The 18,511-nt window shown below is 40.9% G+C and overlaps 1 protein-coding gene across 1 annotated transcript in view; it reads left to right on the top strand.

Moving 5' to 3' along the window:
• Window positions 1-313: 313 nt before the first annotated feature.
• LOC104165997 (tyrosinase-like) overlaps window positions 314-18,511 on the top strand; it is a 30,004-nt gene continuing 11,806 nt past the window's right edge. Inside the window, exon 1 of the mRNA XM_009705783.1 lies at window positions 314-457. Within this exon, the coding sequence (XP_009704085.1) occupies window positions 381-457 (77 nt within the window). The 5' untranslated portion in view covers window positions 314-380. The remainder of the gene's footprint in view (window positions 458-18,511) is intronic.

The following is an 18,511-nucleotide window of genomic DNA, read 5'->3' on the forward strand; positions in this document are numbered from 1 at the left end:
AGGGATTACGTTGCCTTTTAACAGCCAGACACAATGGACAAAGAAATTTAAAAATATAAAGCAATTAAGCAGTACATTTGCTGACACGCTGCATTAGCTACATGGCAGGAGTTTTAATTTAGCTTATTCTAATTTCATCTTTGCTATGCCTTTGAAATATATTAGCACTCCTTTACATGTTTTCCTAAGCTCTTGTCTAAAAAGCTGAATGTAAATGAAGTGAAAGTAGGTACTTTGATCTGCAGTCTTACTGGGAAAAGAATTATACGCATTGTCATATCGGCATATGATTTCCTCTCGCATCTACAGGCTTTGCTGATCCACGGACTGCAATATCAAACATATCTCAAAGTGGCTTGCATAATGCACTTCACATCTACATGAATGGCTCCATGTCCCAAGTACAAGGCTCTGCAAATGATCCTATCTTTGTACTACACCATGCATTTGTTGACAGGTGAGTTTAATTCTTCTTAGTAAACCTAATTTATTTTCTGTTTTTACAATGTGCTTTTCGCCTACATTTCCAAACTGAAAATATTTAACATGCCTTTACATGCACAGCATTTTCAGACATGTAGAACTGAGCTCTGCTATTGTTTGAGAGCAAGTGTCTTTCCTAACCTGTCTGTATGTTCACTGGATTAAATATAATTTGACAAGTTGACAAATGCATTCAGCTTTTATTACCAAGGTAAAAATAGTACTTCAGTGATGTCATAGTGATTAATATATATGGATGTGTATGTCAGGAAGTTTGGACCAAAAGTGTGTGACTCATTTTAACACAACTATAATCAGTTGGAGCAATTCCTTTACATTCTAAATGTCAGTGTTGTTTTAATTTCTATTCCATAAGGAAAATCCAAGTGTGCTATTTATAAATAAAGAAGAAAAAAATCCGTATTTCAGTTTGACAAACAAAATTGTGACTGTCTCTTGATGAAAGAGGAGAGTACAGCTGTGCAGAATGGAAGGAAAGCAAACAGAAGGATATCATGCTTATTAATAAGAAAGCGTATGGGAGCACAGCTTTGCAAGAAAAGAGTCAAACTGCTACATTAAGGACAGCATTCCAAGATTTAATGGTGACCTTAAAAATTTCTGTGTCACTATAATACATGTGAATGGCTATAAACAATTTACAATGGACTATATTACACTAAACTGTGATGACTAAAAAGCAATAAAAAAGAAAGTTAGCTGAGCAAAGGACTGTAAAAGCCACACAAACAACTTTTTCCGAAGCAGTTTATATGTTCTTAGCAATCTTCCCCTACTTTCCCACCATACCCACCATGCACTGACTGTGACTTGGCTACTGCAATACTTAGAACAAAAAAGCTATTACCCTGTACAAACTTTTAAGAGTCTTTCATAAATTTGCATGCTCAGAAACTCACTGACTGAGACTCTGCCTGCATGTAGCAAGGCGCTTACCCAGATGAAAACCAAAATGGTTTCTTTATTTGGGTCACTGAGGTATGCAGCGCAGGAATGATGCAGATTACAACCTGCAGACATCATCTTGCAGTGAAGTTCTTTAGTTTCAGGCAATTCACACAAAACTCTTATATAAAACTTTATCTTATTTAACCAAAAAGCTAGTAGGTGTAAAAAGACAAATTTGAACTCAGGCTTTTTCTCCTCAGTTTATATATAATGAGCCTAATTGTTGTATTCTTCATACTTTACCCATCCAGAAATAGGGCATCAAGTCTAAGCAGGTCACCCAGGCATCAGTGGAATGGTTCCTTCAAAGGGTGACCCACCTGTCTTCTGCTCCTAATACCACAGGGTATATTTAGCCTTCTGGAGGTGTCAGTTTTGAAAGTTTTTTCTGTGAGAAGCTTTTCTTCAGAACATTTTAAAAGTGTAGCTTAGCTGTGATTTAGCATACCCACCCATTGACTGCTTGACAGGATGGATGCACAAGGGTTTCAGGTGTGGTTACAAATTTTGATTTTCTGCCTGGAAATTAGCTTTCCAATATCTAGGCTATTAAAAAATGAAACAATTGGATACTCAGAGAAAACGAACACAGAAGAGAAAGCAATATGCTCCACTATACCGAAAGAATTGTTTTCCTTAGACATTCACACTTGTATAAGACCTACGCATCTCTTAGCTCCCATACATTGCAGGGCTTAAGTAGCACCTTGGTCTTCATGCTGACCCCTCCCACAGAGGAATTTCAGTTATAGTCATTATGAGCCCCTGGAAATACTTTTCATAACTGTAGTTGTTATCCATTTTAGAAAGCAAAATCATTTGCAAAAGATAACATCATTAAATCCTAATTGTGTTGAGGAAACAAATCACTGCACAGGCACTGTGGGGCCAATACAGATATCCATGATGCAACCTTGTCTCATCTGTGGCAGAAAGAACATTACCAGTGCTCTGCAGCTGCTGTGTATATGGGATTTAGTACACATGGATGTAAAAATTGATAATAATGCTGCCTTTTGTATAAGTGACAGAAATGCATTAGCATGATTAGCGTTACTTAGCAGCGTTATCCATGACAGATTAATCATGCTTTTAGTTATAATTAATAAGTAGGTGACTGATAGGTACGTACAGTGCATTTTAAAAAACCCTGTTCCTCTCCTACATAGACTTTAAATCTGCAGGGCTGCGAAGTTCTTCTCTAAGAGGCAACTAAGAATATAAAGAACAGAGGAAACGGGAGTCTTCATAGACGCAGAAGCACTTTTTTTGGCCCTTATGACCTCTTCTCATTTGGGCAGAACACTTTCGAGCTGATTGCTATCACTATATTGGGCCAATGGTCTTTTAACTAATTTGTTAACTAAATCTTCTGCCAAGGACAGTATCTCTTTCAGGCCTCGGCGAGGACATGGAGAGTTGTGAAATGGGGGTTTACTGGCAAAGAGTGTAAAAAGAGTGGACACCAGCAACCACAGATCTGTTGTGTCTTGCAAAGGCAGCGAATAGCTCTGTGTCAAGAAATCAAGAATGGTCCAGCACTTTGAAGATCCATGTAGCACCCAAAAGAGGGATTCCTCACACCGTTGCAAATTCCTTGGGTGAAACTGAGCACGCAGTTTGCTCTCCCAAACTCACATCTCCTGGAGATGTGTTTCCTTCCCATTGATTCCAGCAAGATTTTTGAGGAGCTGTTGATCTGAGCTTCAGCTAACCCATCTGTAAAGTGGGTGATATTAGGTGCCTACGCAACAGGGACGCTGTCAGGGTAAAAGCATTAACGACTGTGAAATGCTCAGTTACGACCATAATAGGAGTGATAGAAGTAAGGCAATAGATCATTGGAACTGATTTTACATAGAAACATATGGTACAGAGGAGGATAAACAAGTGTATACGGAGTCTGCTGACAGGTGTGAGCCAAATGTTAGGAGCTGCTTTCCAAACTGAGCAACAGTCAGCCTCCCATCTGCTACCCCCCTGCCTTTCCTACCCAGGTCTGATGCACAAGATGAGGGAAGGATGGACGGAGCAGAGGTGTGTGGTTGAGATCTTTCAGGTGAAAAGCAAAGAGTTTGCTTACAAACGCTTCCCTTTTTTTTTTTAGGTCATTCCCTCTCAGCACTGCAGAAGTATGAAGGTACCCAGGCAACAGTTTTTAGCAATGATAAATCAGGCTCCTTACCTTCTTATTTGCTAGCTAGAAGACCTAGGGACCAAACCTCAGTGCTTGGTAAAAGCAGGTGACCACCCTGAAAAGTATTAATTCTTAATTGAATCACTTAAAAAAAAGAAAAAAGAAAAAAAAAAAAGCAACAAAATATACATTCAGCAAAAATGAGAGCTTTTTTAGCTCTCTGAAGCATTTCTCTTAATTGCAAATCTCTTTGCTATTCAGATATGCTCTACAGTCAGCACAAGGGAATAACAAGGGAGGAGTCAACCCACTCAAGCTGGAAGAAGCAGCTGCACAAGCAGTGAAAGCAAGGGCCCACAGTCCCAGTTGAGCTCACTAGGGTGATTTTTGTGCTCTGAAAAGGATCTCTTTCTTCTATGCTCTTTCAGAACCTCCATCCCTACAGCTACATAGTATCTTCATCTGTTCTCCCTGCATTTCTGTCCTTCGAATGTTTCTTCCATCTTTCTTCTCATTTGTTCTGTACTTGACTTCCACATCCCACCCCAACAATTCCCCTTGCAAACTGCAAGAAAGACTAAATCACAACAGGGAAAATAAGCTGCCATTAAAGATCTCCATATTACTTTCTACCTGTACAGCAGCTAATGCAATACAGCCCCAGTTCTCATCTCGTTTCTAAGCTCTGCAGTAATGGATGAGGTTTATTCCAATAATACAGATGATTTTCAAAGGCCCTGATTTTAGAAGAAGCAATTTAGAACTGATTTTCTAAAGACACTCAATAGGGTGTAGGATTTCAGTCTCTTGCATCTCTAAAGTCTAGTTTTGTTAGATTATTTATACAGCTAGACCCAGATTGTCAGTTCTAGTGATGTCACCACCACAGGACCTTTTTCTCCAGCTTTCCTGAGTAACCACACAGCTCAGCATACTGCTGCAACCGTCATTGCATTAACCCAACGCTCTGCCCAGGTGTTCCTCTCTGTTCATACCCTTCTACCATTTCTTTGCTCTCTTCATATCAGATGAACAGCTGGTCTCTATTTTCAAGTCCCTTCACTGCCCATCCCCAAATAATTCCTTATTCGTCATTAAGGAACTCACCCCTCCAATAAGTTCATTATATCAATCTCTGTTGTACATCTGTTTGGCATTCAGACAAGTCCCTCCTTACTCCTCCTTGTTGGGCGTTGTACACCCTACACATCCACAGATTCAGTCACTGTTCTTCCCTTTGACTTGACGCTTGCAGAAAAACTCAGATGTTAGTAAGCTGAAACCTTCACTTGGTGGGTGGATCGTTGCAGTCCCACTGCATAGTTGCCTAGTCCTCCTCCCATCTGTTTGTATCTATCTGTTGTCCCTTGTGCTATGTGTATATTATAAGCTCTATCATCAAGGGACCATCTAACTGTGCTGATCTGTGCAGGGCCTGGCGTATTCTTAGCCTCTGATCATGGCTCTCAGGTATCAAAGCAACGTGAGCAACAGGGGATAGCAATTGCTTCATTTACAACCATATGACAAGAGACAGCTGGACATCCCTATGCTGATCTTGTTGCTTCTGTTACTCTTTTGCTTGCTATTGCACAGGACTAAATTCTTGCATCAAAGAGACAAAATCCTCAGGGGTGGGGATGGGTGTGTGTGTGTGCCTGTGTACCTTTTCTGCTAAAAGTAATCCAAATCAAGCATAAGGTCACATAGGGAATGGAAACTCTCATTTACAGCCACTTACATACATGCACGCCTCCAAGTGAGTACAGAAGAAACTCTCCTACGCATCATCTTCAGAGCCCAATGAAAATGCCACAAATTCTGCCTAATCAAGGCAAATGTCTCCATGCTGTTCAGCAACATCAGCTGCCACCGACTCCTCTGCAGGATGCTAAAATAACCCCTTCTGCTTCAGTGGCAGGCTGGAGCTGGGAGCTTCAGGAAATGTCAGACTCTGGCTTATCTGAGGAACTAACAACAAAATGTTCCTTATCTCATTGCTTATCAGTAAAGTGTTAAACTGAAAAGCATGTATGGAGCAATCTGTTCAAAAATATATTAGAACCCAAAGTCTACATGTCTTGATTTGCATGCCAGCAACACCCCATTCCCTAAGCCAACTTTGTGAACACTTTCAGTTGCTGTGGACTCCATACACTCATCTTCATGCCAGTCCCTTCTTCCACTCCAAAAAAAAAAAAAAAAAAAAAAAGTTAGCATTATGTCAAAAGTGATTTTGTTGGAAAATACTTTAACAAGACGAAATTTGATTTTCACTCCCAGGATATGTCAAAATAAAAGCTTCTTATTTTTACTCTGTTTTTGAAACAGAACATTTTCATTTTCTCTTAAATGTCATCTCAGGTTTTTTAAACCAAAAAATGGCACGAGGAAAACCAAGTTGTTCTCTTGTTTTGAAATGTTGACAGGAAACAAGAACTTTTTTTAGCAGTTAAAAACTATTTGCTTGAAGAATTTGGAACATTTGAAGTGAAAGCATTCAAAAAGAATCATTAAAAATTCTTGTAAGGCAACACTAGGTTTCCAGACTTGTTTAATACATGAAATAAGAGTCATTCCTTACCCTGAACTGTCTCCAGTGGGAGACAACACAGACAAGCATTGAGGCCAAGGAATTATTTTCCCCATTTGGTATATGGAAACTTAGAGACACCAAAACAAGTGACTTAAGCACAGCTGAGGTGCAGATAGTAATACAATGATATATCAGCTAATAATACAGTAGTGTAAAAATGGAGAAATCACCGCATAAACACTGAGTGTATAATCAATTTTCTTCCTTGATATGGGCACAGGAAAGCTCTTATTGGTTTCGGAGGTATATTTACAAAAAATGGTGACACAGCCTAAAAGTTATATTTTTCTGGAGCTGAATGAACTATGGCTTGGAGCCACATGAAATCTGTTAGACAAAGGCAGGTCAAGAGGCTGCCATTAGCAGTATACCTCCTCCCACAGTGACAGTAAACCCACAGCACTTCTGCACCCTGCCATCTCAGGATCTTACAGTCTGTGCCCAGCACTGTATCCTCCCAAGTGCCTGTGTAAAGGCAGTGGATGAGGTGTAGTTATCTCCATAATTGTCCCTCCATGAAGGTGAAACACAGTTAAAGTCCTTCCACTCGGTGAAACCACCAACGCCCCTGAGCTACTGCTATGCCCAGGGGTAAGCAAATACAGTTTTTATGAGCGAAGCCCCTGGGATTTGCTCCTGACCCAGGGATGTTCTGCACCATTTCCAAAACAGAGCTGAGATGATGGTGTGTAGCAGGACAGCCCCTAATGCTCCCAAATACTACTTTACCTCCTAGAAGCTTTTGCATTTTGCTAATATATCTTTCATTATCTGGCAGCTGAGTGAAAACTTGTGCAAGCTGGTGGGTGTTTCAGTCATTTCATACTTGGGATACACGTCCATAACCTTTAGATTGCCTTTTGGAATTAAACATCTGGATTATAAAGTGTTACTGCACAAAAAAAAAGCCAAACGTGTTCATGGTGTGGCAGAGATGGGACTGGTAGGACGGTATCAGTGGAGGCTGTATAGTTTCAGTGGGACTGTACGCATATGCTGAATCCATGCAAGATGGATAAAGGGAAAAAAACAACCCAAAACATTTCAGAGGCAGACAGAGAAGGCAGCAAGACAGCTGGAGAAGCACTTCAATGTGGTCATTGTGGAGTAGTAGCACAATATTCAAGGAAGCCCCCATAAAACATTTTAGCTGTAGGGCTATGAATAGTGAGGAGCACTGCGTAGGAGAATTCCTTGGTCATCCTGCCCCAGAGAGCTCCCCTGTCTGCTGGTACCTTGGTGAGTGAGGCTGTCAGACTGGCGTTGATGACCTGCTGACACCTTAACTACCTCTTAAGATGTAGGTCTGCAGCAGAGACACAACTGGTGGAGCTGCTGGTTTCTCCCTCTAAGGAAACGCACCTTCAGCATTGGCTAAGCTGTATTCTTCTTGAGCTACAACGCAGACACCTCCTTTTGAGCCCCGCTTATAGTCAGTAAGACTATACCCAAAGAGTTAGTGACTAGTGACCAGCTCAGATGCAAACATCTCTGCTGAGGCAGCTTTTTGTCTTTTGATTGGATGAGTCCACTCATAACACTTCTTTTTATCTCTGCACAATACCTAGCGCAGAAAGTTTCTTTAAACTCAAATTCAGAAATTACTATGATACAAACCCCCACAACACATGTAATGCTTAAGGTGTATGACCCATTACTTGCGTGTGTAATAAGACTGAGCCTGAGAAAGTTGTCTCCCCACCTCCAAAGCTCTTGGGGGAATTAATTATGTTTTTGCAACGCATCCTGGGTGGTAGTTGCCTCTTCTCCCTGCCTCGTGTATTTCATGGCTCCTCCTAGGAAGAGAGCCCTGCTCAGCATGCACAGCTACATCCCACCCGCAGGCTCTGCAGCACAGCAGCAAGGTAACCCAGCTCTTACCCTTCTGTGATGTTTAATAAAAATCACCTCGTTACCAGTAGCTGCTGGGCTGGAAGCCACCATGTCACCTAAACCAGCTCTGTGTTACCAGGAGGGGTACTGGAGGGAGAAAATTGCTCTCTGGCAGAGCGTTTCATACGAGGGTGGGCCAGGAATGACTTTGGTCACAAGTTTTATCGGCACACACAAACAAGTATGAGATACAGAGCAGATCAGTACTGAAGAGGTGGGAAACTCGAGCGTGGAAATTTTTAGAAATGAAAGCAGAGAAGGATTCCTCTTAATTTTGGTTCCCCTTGGGGATGTCTACAAATGTGCAGGAGGACACACACTCCCTCTGCTACCACAAGCCTTCAGCTGGCGCTGAACTGGAGCTGCTAACCTTCCCCTCTTAACCTCTCAGCCTTAGTAGCACGTTACCCAGAGCTACTCAGCTTGTTTGATGGAGCTGACTCACTCAAAGTGGGCTCAGTATGTGGGTAGAGTGAGTTCACATCTACTGCAAAATACCACATAAATATATCCATGGAAAACAGAGTGTAAGTGGGAAGGTTGGGGTGTTGCTGAGAAACACAGCTCCCCAGTATCTCTCCTTTGATATCCCTGTGTCTGGAGCTGAAAGGCAAATCGTACACCAAGGTACTGGAGCTGGACTCTAACATCTATTTCAGTAAGTCTGGGCAGTTTCTGATACTGCAATTGCAAAGTATCCAAAGGGATGCAGGAACAGCCTCGGAGTGTCACACCACAGGTTTGTCTAATGTGTACCATGGCTAGAGTGGGGGCCAGAAGCAAAAGCGAAGGGTTTAGACCAACCCTCCTCCAGAAGACCTCCCTGCTTCGCCCATTGGACAGACAAGGTCTGAGTCTATACAATACACTGGAGGTTGCATCTGCATCTAAAGTAACCCACACTCATAAATAAGTCCTCTGGCTATCCACAGATATCCATACAGAACCAGAGATAGAGAAAAATAAGGACAAGGAACAGGCTCTGGAGGAAAATGTTCTTATTGATTAAGCATACCTAAATCCTATAGTGCTGTTGATCAACCTCGCTTTAGGGGAATGGTAAGAGAAAGGTTAAACAGACATCTCCTGGGTTACATGTGAAATACAGTAGCTGGCAATCTCACTTGCCACGTCATTATTCAGGCTAGATGTTTGTAATTACCCATTCTCCTTTCAAAAATCAATAACATAGGAGGTTCAGTTCAAATAGTCCCATTTAAAGTGCACGTTTCATAACACTTTTGCTGCAAGATTTTAGTTCAGCCAATGCAGTTACCGAACGGATCACTTTGTACACTACATCTTATACAAGTGATTAGTGGTTTTTAAAAGGAAAGGTTACTCTGCCCTGCAACTTGGTAGGAGCTGCATGGTTAGTCTTCAACTATTCTGTCGGTGAGCGCTGGAGGAGGAAAAAGCTCTCTCTGTGACAGAGCGATCAAGACAAGCTCTGATGCAGACAGCTAGCATAATGTTGAATTTCCTTCCTGCGGCACTTCTGCAATAATAGCTGAAGTAATTGTTCAAATTGTAAAAAATCACAGGAAAACATGGTACTTTTCTCACCCACATGTAGCTACCTTCTATTCATCAAAAGAAATTATTACTTTGCTACTGTAGATGTGATTTATATATTACATGCCCTTGTGAACCTCAATAATGACAATCTCTCAGTCTCAAAAGAATTGAATTACAGAGCACAGGAGTGGGTTACATAGAGTCAGTCCAGCTACCTCCACAGCAGTCCGTTTTAATCTGCTTGTTATCTTTTTCTTGAGGGGAAACTAGTTATTAAACTTTGGAGCAGCTAGCATTTGTACTATCTCCTACTTCAAATGACGTTTTTCTGCTAGCTGCAAACCATGGCAAAGACGAACATGAGAAAGTTAACACAGGATATACACTCCAGCAATATTTTTTTTTCCATACAACACATGGTTGCATTTGTATTTCCTTATTTACAAAGCACATAGGACACACCACTGTGTCTCATCTGTATCTTGGATTTTGCAGTGTTGGACAGCATTGGAGACCCAAATCTGAATGAAAAATAAATATTTCTAGCCAAATATTGCCCTGGTTTGACAGTAAGGGGTGCAACAACACACATGATGCCTGCTATTTTAAGGAACAAGAATTTCTCTCCTGCATTTAGGAAGAGCCATTGCTGACTTTCATTGGTGTAAAACAGAGGCTAGCTTGACTAAGAAAAGTAATAGAGTTTAGATCAGATATCTGACCAAATCTCAGGCAGCTAAGCCTCACCTAAACTCATCATTTCTTTCCACCAGAGGTGCAGACTAAGCTTCTGCAGGAGTTAGTTTGCTTTGTCAATAACTGGGTTACGATGAGGTACTACCTAGTCCTACACCAGAGAATACTGGCATTCCTCTGCACAGATCCCTACACTATTTCCAACACTCAGCTCCTGTCTTTAGTGTCGTGAGTGATATGTCATGCTCAGTTTATACATTATCTCCTTCTCCAGTAGGAATAAAGCTTTTTATGTTGTAATCCATCATCAATTGATCAAACATAAGCTGGACGTAGCACTCGTTTGTTCATCGTACCTAATTTTCTGAGAAGAGGGAAAACAAGAATATTTCTGTGAGGTTCATTGACTGCCAAAGTGGGTTACAGGGCTGCCCAGCATGTTAGGCTTTGTGGTACAGGAGCCATGCCCCAGACTTATATACAATGGGGTTGAAGCCCCAAGTAGCTATATGGGTTTCCTGGGAAGAGTTAGGCATTTCACAATGTGCCTCAAGGAAATAAGCACATCAAATGGGGAATAGAAACACAGGGCTTCAGCAGCTCTCTCCAAGAGGAGTGGCATTTGGTCCTAAACCACCAGCAGCGATCTCTGCTCGGGATCATTTTATCTGAATCCTCAGCAGGACTCAGGTGCCTGAACAACTTTTTTTCACAATAGAGGCTTGAGGAGCTGCTGTCTTTTTTGTTCTAGAAGAGAAACACTTGGAGCACTACATGATTACTGAAGCAATGACTGGAACCTACGTAGCCATCAGCACCCAAATGAGCGTGCTAAGCAGCAACGAGAGATCCAACCGCGTCTTCTCCAAATGGCTATGGATACTCAAATTGTTTGACATAAAGAGGAACAGTTTCAGCTGGAAAGACTGGAGACCTTTCTCTTCCCTTAATCCCACAGAGGTGTTGAGGGCATTTTAAAGATAAGGGGAAAAAGTGCTCTAAATCACATTGGTAGAGGGAATATTAAAAATATCTCATAACCCCAGCAGCTGCAGTAACCTTGAAGCTTTCAACAAAGTGAGACGTGGGTAAACAAAGTGGTATTAGTTGTCTCTTAGATGGGATTGGTTGTGTGGGACTATACCTTTACTGTCTCCCTCCTTCTTGTTTCCTTTATCTGACACTTTCCAAGTACCCAGTTTGTGCAGTGCCATAAATGAGAACAAGGCAGATGGAAGGAAATACAGATGCTTGTAGTGGGATGGTGAAGCAGAGCAATGCCAAGATCCTCGGGTACCACATGGCTCCCCAGCTCCAGTGGTACTTCATAACGGCTGGGAAGATGTCAGTACGATGCACGTTATTATGCTTCATCCAGAGAATGGCCCTTTAGGAGGTAGCCTGCAGCCAATATCGATCAGGTTGGATGAGTAAGGGACTTCATGTCACCTGCACATTGCCCCTTAGTGTTGCAGGTGGTCTATTCCATTGCCGTCCACAAAAACAAACAACCTTTTGGTTCAGAAGGTGGAGAAAAGGGAAACAATAAAATAGGCCAGATCTTTCCTGAAAATATTCATATTTCAGAGACATATAATCGATCTACATGGGAATATACGCTCCAAGAAAAAGATGAGAAGCACAGCATTATGTGAGGGAACAGCTCTACTGGGCTAAAATATCCCTTTTTGTCTGTTTTGTGCAAGTATGTGTTTAAAGTGTTAGGAGCTGACAAATCTAGAAGTCTAAAGGTGGTACGGCTACCACAGCTCCATGTTCTTGGGTCCAGCTGATAGTGAGGCTGAGTATGTATTCCCAATAAACACATACACACACTAGTTACATATATGCATATACACAGATGCGCTTGACCAGCTACATAGATCAATGCAAGAAATACGGCACTCACACAAATTCTAACAGCACCAACAACCTCATCTGCTTGTCTTCTTTGGCTGACCAGGATAAAAGCCTGTTATGGGAAAACATACATATATATATATAGATATACAGCCTGTATTTCATAGTAACTGGTCTTAGACACTCAGTCTACCCATTAACTGCCCACGGATCCCCTAATCTCCCAGTTGGCTCACATACATACACACACATTCCCAAACAGGCTTCTCCAGTAGCTGGTCCAGGGACTGGCATAGAAATAACTTGACAGTGGTCCTGCAAGGGTTTGTGGAAGAGGCGTTGTGTCCAAGATTGCTTGCTGCATGCTGCAGCTTGGAATTGCTGGTGGAAGCCTGGATGTTCTCCAGCAGCTAGGACTGGACACAGGGTTAGCACTGCAACCCAGGGTAGTGATTCATCGTAGGGGAGACATAGCCTCAGAGGCCTTGGATGGGTTTCTCAGAATAACTGAGGGCAGCATCTTAATTTTTAATCAGACACTTGCATTATGACCAGTGTAATTTGTTTACAACCTGCCTGACAGTCCCTGTAGTGTCTTTACCCAACTTAAAACAAAAAGAAAGAAAAGGACACTGCAATATAAAGACATACATTGGCAAACAGTACGGTGCCTTGACTTTACAACCTCAGCATCAGCACCTCTTCCAGGACTGAAGCACCAATGTTTCTCCCAAATGCCTGGGATGGGAATTACCTGAGGTGACTTTGTAATACCAGTTGACTAGTGCCAACTTTTAAAGTGATGACTACTGTGTAATCACAGTCCTTGGACTGGCATTTCAGCTTTCCTCAATTTGTTTCCTTTTCCCTTTCTTTCCAAATGCAAATACATGTTGCTTGCCAGGTTTCTTCTCCAGAATGTCAGATCTCATGATACTGAAATAAATCATATAAATGAGCACTAAGCAACAATACTCTGTCTTCCTTCTGCCGTAGTCAGCCTAATCTAGCCTCAGTCTCACAACTGTAGATGAGGAAGGGAAGTTTCCATGCCATATCTGGCACAACTAGTGACATGGTTTCAGATTTGAATGAGATAAAGTTATTCATGGCTTTCAAAGTTGCCATCTAGCAGCTGAACTGTTAGCACTGTGTGCAGGCTTAGCTGAGGCATGGATTTATCAGGCTACTGAGAAACAAAGGGCACAGTTTCACTGCTGTTTTTAGTCAGCTTAACCTGGCACAGAGGTTAAGAGGAAGAAACAGTCCTGCTCATTAGTTAGTGCTACCCGGAGGTGCTCCCCTCTGTTCCTCCCTTGTGCTGGTACTGGCCATCATGCAAAAGCATAATGAATCAGGTCCATGACTTTATCTCACCTCCGCTATCTCAGAACAAATGAAAATAAATTAGATGTTTGGTTTTAAACCAAAATAGTTCCTTAATCCTGGTTATGACATGGTTGTGCAAATGCTTATGAGGAAAGTGAGGACAAGAAGGTAGGAGGCAGGAGGAGAGCAGGACTGTGTCCTCGGTAGTGAACAGACACAGAGTGACCATGAACCCTCACCGTAAGGGGACTGTAGACCTCCCACTGGGGACACCCACATGCATGTTCCTGGTTGCATGGCAGAAGAATTCATACAGAGGTACTGAATCCTCTTCTTCCCCCTTTCCCTCTCTCCAACTGTCCTTAATTGCAAAGTGAAACACACTGGATTAAACTTCTAGAAAATCTTCCTGAAGGGTCAGTTAGGTTTACACTATGTGTCAGTGTCTCTGCAGTGACTCAATACAAGGAATTCTTTAATAAGAGATATTTAAGGTCTGGTTTCTCCTCCTACACTGCAATCGGTCAAGTGTAGCTCTGCTCACGACTGTGGAGGCACACTCTTGGGAAAGGAGTCTTAGGAGAGATGCTTTTCAAAATGATAAAGAAAATGCCTACTCTTACTGTTTTACTCTACTTTTTCTAGGTTTTAAAATTTCCTTCCTGTGGACAGCACTGTTTTTCAGAGTACACAACACTATCTGGAACAGTATGAAGTTATCCAGCTTATATACAGCAGTGCTCTTACATTCTGCTTGGTATTTCCCACTGGCAACATAAACCCATTTATTTCTTGACTCATCCTTTCATTAGCTATAATCCCATTGCATATATTATTCATAGTATAATACGAATTCAGAAATATATATTGGTGGTGTTTTTTAATCATCCTCAAATCAATCTTATTTTCCCCCCACTCTTTAAACCAAGATATTTTTTTTTTTCAAATTGGTTTTCCACTAAGGTTCATTCCATTTCACTTTGTATAATCTGGTATGTGTGGAGAAGAACAAGGAAAATATTCATGCCTATTTACATGCAATTAAATGGAAGTGATATAACCATGTCTTTTATAAATGGCTTTCATTTTCTCTGTAAAAGCACCTTACCACACTAAAACTCTTTGCGAAGGCCAAGTGTATTTCCCCTGAATGAAAATTTAAACTACTAAAGCATCAACATACCAGGTGGGAGTCTTTATTACTTTTTAGCACATATCAACTCTTTAGACCTATCGGTGCTGGTACACACAAGTACTAAGCTCATTAACAGAGAGATCTGTATACAGATATATAGCAAAAATCTTTAATAAAATTGAGACTCCATGCTTGGCAATGGTATAATCTGACTCCAAGAGTTGTCATCGTCTGGTAGGCATACAGTGGCCCCATAGCTGAGGTCCCACTCCACTGCAGCATGTCTAGTACGAATTTAGGCAAGTCATTTTTACTCTGTACCTATTTTCTCTAAAGTAAAATGGGGCCTTCAACACTTTCTAAAATTTCTCTAATATTCAGGAAGAATATTCTTTGCCTTTATGACATTTTGGGAATCCTTCTGTCCAAATAACCTACCTTAGCTATTTCTGCATCAAGCATGCAGCTTCTGACTGAATCAGAGGGTTTAAGTGATAGTGAATTTATCATGTCCCTAGATCAGTTTTTCCAATGTTTAAATAAAAACACTTAGCTTTATTTTAGCCCAAATTTGTCTAAATCCAACCCATTCTACAATATTAAAATTATTTTTCTTACCACAAAAATAATCTTTGCATAAATTGTTGATCATCATAATCTAGTAATTATAAAACTTCCAATATTTACTTTAATAATACACTCACTACAAAATAATTTCTAATTTGGAAGTGCAACATAGAAAGACTGAGCCTTTCTGAGTTCTAAATGAGACAGGGCATCTTTCAAAATCCAAATTATTCTCCTATCCCTTTCAGTTCCTTAGCTTCTTATTTGAGACATACACTTTGAGCATTTTGATTTCTTCAAGCAAAGGAAGAAGCCTTCCAAATGGAACCAGTCTTTGCTCTAATCTAGATAGAATACTTTTTTAATTTGTCCAAGGCTTTTAAATAAAAGCTACCTCTTTCAAGTCAGTTTTGCTTGCCACTGAAGAAATACAAAGGGCATTAGGGCTATCAGGAGGTTAATCTTCATTTCATTTCGTTCATTTCCATATTTTAAATTTCTATTTTTTAAGTCCTGATTGCCCGTGATCCTTCTAGGTAAGAGTTGTCACCCTGGAGGACTTGTGGTTTATTTATGCCAGATCCTAGATTGGGTTCTCCCCATTTCCATTCCCTGAATAAAATTCCCAATGACTTTTGATGAGCTCTTCTCTTCTTCCCTTTATCCCGCCTTGTCTTCCCTACCACGCTCACATCCCATCTGCTCTCTTCAGTACTGCCAACATCTCCCAAACGATGCCAGTCTAGCTGGGATTGCAATGCTAAAAAAGTCTCCATCTCTGGAAAATATCACTCCTGCCTATACAAATACCTAATTATGTGCTTGCCCTCTTTGTCTACATACTGAGGAAGAAAGTAACCAACCAGACTGCTGTAGAAGTCAGACAGATTTCTCTCTTACTGAACTTCTGCGCAGTATTTTCTTTTGCAAAGAAGAAATATGGAGATTGGCTATCACAGAGCTCTGATCTGATTCTTTAGCTGTCTTTTTATTACCTTTAATTTCATTATGTCAAGAAAGGGAGGCAACGTGGAATAAAATGGTCCTTCAGTTGTCATTTAATTCATGCTTCTGCTTTGTTAACTCTCAGGGCTAGGGGAGGACACAGAGGCTCATATGAAGAGAACATAATACCAGTGATTTGCCAAGACAACCAACAATTCTAGGGAGTTCAGGTCTGCTGCTCTGCCACAGACCTGTTTTTTCTACCAGGAACTTTGTCGCTCCACGAAGGCACCAGCTAATTGCATCAGTATTTTGTCTCTCTGCATATAACTTTAATTCTGCAGCACTAAGTTCTTCCAAGTTTGCAGCTACTGAGCAAAGCATAGAAAACAAGTATATATTTTCAAGGTACTGAAAGGAAATAATGTACAACATGGCTGCTTTTAAGGGAAGAAAAGAAAAACTTCTGTCAACAGTAAGTGGATAAACATCTGATGATGGAAGTACTGATTTCCCTCTATCACAGAAACCATATGCCTGTTATCGGATAAAGCAACTGTCTCTGCAGACCAAGGCATAAAAGAATTGTCAGATGATCCATCGTTGCTGTTCAGATGGGTTCTCCTTGCCTACAGGAAAGGATAGCACTGCATGAAGGAGAGCACATTTGATGCCAACTGCCTTAAATGTAGCCAGGGATGGAGATAGCACCTTATTTGAGGAAAAAAGTATCCTACAATGTGTGATTCAGTGGTCACAGTACTCTGAAACAAAAGACAGTGTGATTATTTTCTCCAGATATACTTTTTTTTTGGCCCAAGTCTTTTCAGTTAAGACAGGTCCCCAAGGATGGGAGCACTGTGCCAATGTCACTATCTGGCTGACAGCAAAAGCCATAGGTTGTTTCAGGATTTCAGTTTTCCTTAAAAATGTATGAAGGGAGTTAACAGCCTCAGTTGGGGAGTCATAAAAAGTAACTCTCTGATATGAAAAGGCTTATGGTGCCCAACAAGAACTATTTGTACTTCACAACAGAGATATAGCTTAAGTTGTACCCTCTCCATGGATTTTCTCCCCATCTAGGATGCAACTGGGAGGTTTCTCTTCCCACTCAGCTGGGAGACCTTTCTTAAAAGGCAAGGGCAAGGTTCCTTCTTTGATAACTTTTCTTAAAAACATAAGTAAGGCAGGGAAATGGCAGTACCCTCTTTTAAAAGGAGAAATACAAAGAGAAGAGGACATAAAAAATACTACTGTTATATTAAATCTGACAGTTTTCTCAGGCAAAAGAAGAAAACCATGAAGATCCTCATGAAAATACAAAGCATCATGCATTATCTTGCCAAGAAGAAATTAGTGTTGTGAGTCCATCTTACTGAACAAGCTGGGAACAAACCTTAAGTGGAAAGAATAAATGCAACTTCACCCAATTGCTTTATTAGGAAGCAGAATATGATCCTAATCTTTCAAAGTGTCCAAAAAAAAAAAAAAAAAAAAAAAAGGGCCAAGATAAAAGACCGGCTGTTCTAAAGGGAGTATTGGAAAGTGTGACTCTTAAAACCTTAATGGATATTTCTGAGATTTCTACAGTGGCACGAAGATATGTTCGATGAAATAGATTTCAGTAAAGATTATATGATTTTATGCTGGCTAAAGGAGAGAACTGTTCATAAACAACTCAATGAATTGTGCAACATAACTTGTGCATCAGCACAACTCATCAGTAATTAGAGGTATACGATTGCAACTAAATGTAAAGATCAGCTGCAAGGGCAGACAATTCAATGCTCCTGCTACTGCTAAGAAAAGCTTGATATCTAATATGGGAACAACACTGCAAATGAAGGAATCCAAAAAGTACATATGTTCATTTCCATGGAAATGCTTTGCATTTGCATTCTGCTTGAAAGATTACTGGCCTAAGGTTTCTTCTTGAAACTGATTATGAAATAGTAACATTTAAGTCATCCAGAGAGGATTCCACATTTCAGGGCATGTCATATGAAGCTATTTCAGGTTAATGATGACTTCTAGCTCTGAACCTTGTGCTCATCAGCCCTGCAGATTTTCAGAATGTGGCTGCTCAGCGTTTTCTAAAAATCAGGCCCCAAGAAGTACCTCAGATTGAGCATTCAAAAGTTAGGGTATCGATCATCACCAGACTTTGACAACCTGATCCAAGTCGTATCTCTGCCACCTTCTTAAAATATGACCATGTTCCCACAACCAAAGTATCTCTGTATCAGCCTGCGTAACAGCCCTGTGCTGCAGAGAAGAGCTAGCTCGGCTCCAATCTACAACTGCTAGGAAAACAAGGCACTGATAGTCAGAGTGCCCTGCCCCAGACACAGGTAAAAACCAGGCAGGGAAAAAACTGGAATCC

This window comes from Cariama cristata, unplaced genomic scaffold, assembly GCF_000690535.1.
Source record: "Cariama cristata isolate BGI_N322 unplaced genomic scaffold, ASM69053v1 scaffold10060, whole genome shotgun sequence".
Classification (NCBI taxonomy): domain Eukaryota; kingdom Metazoa; phylum Chordata; class Aves; order Cariamiformes; family Cariamidae; genus Cariama; species Cariama cristata.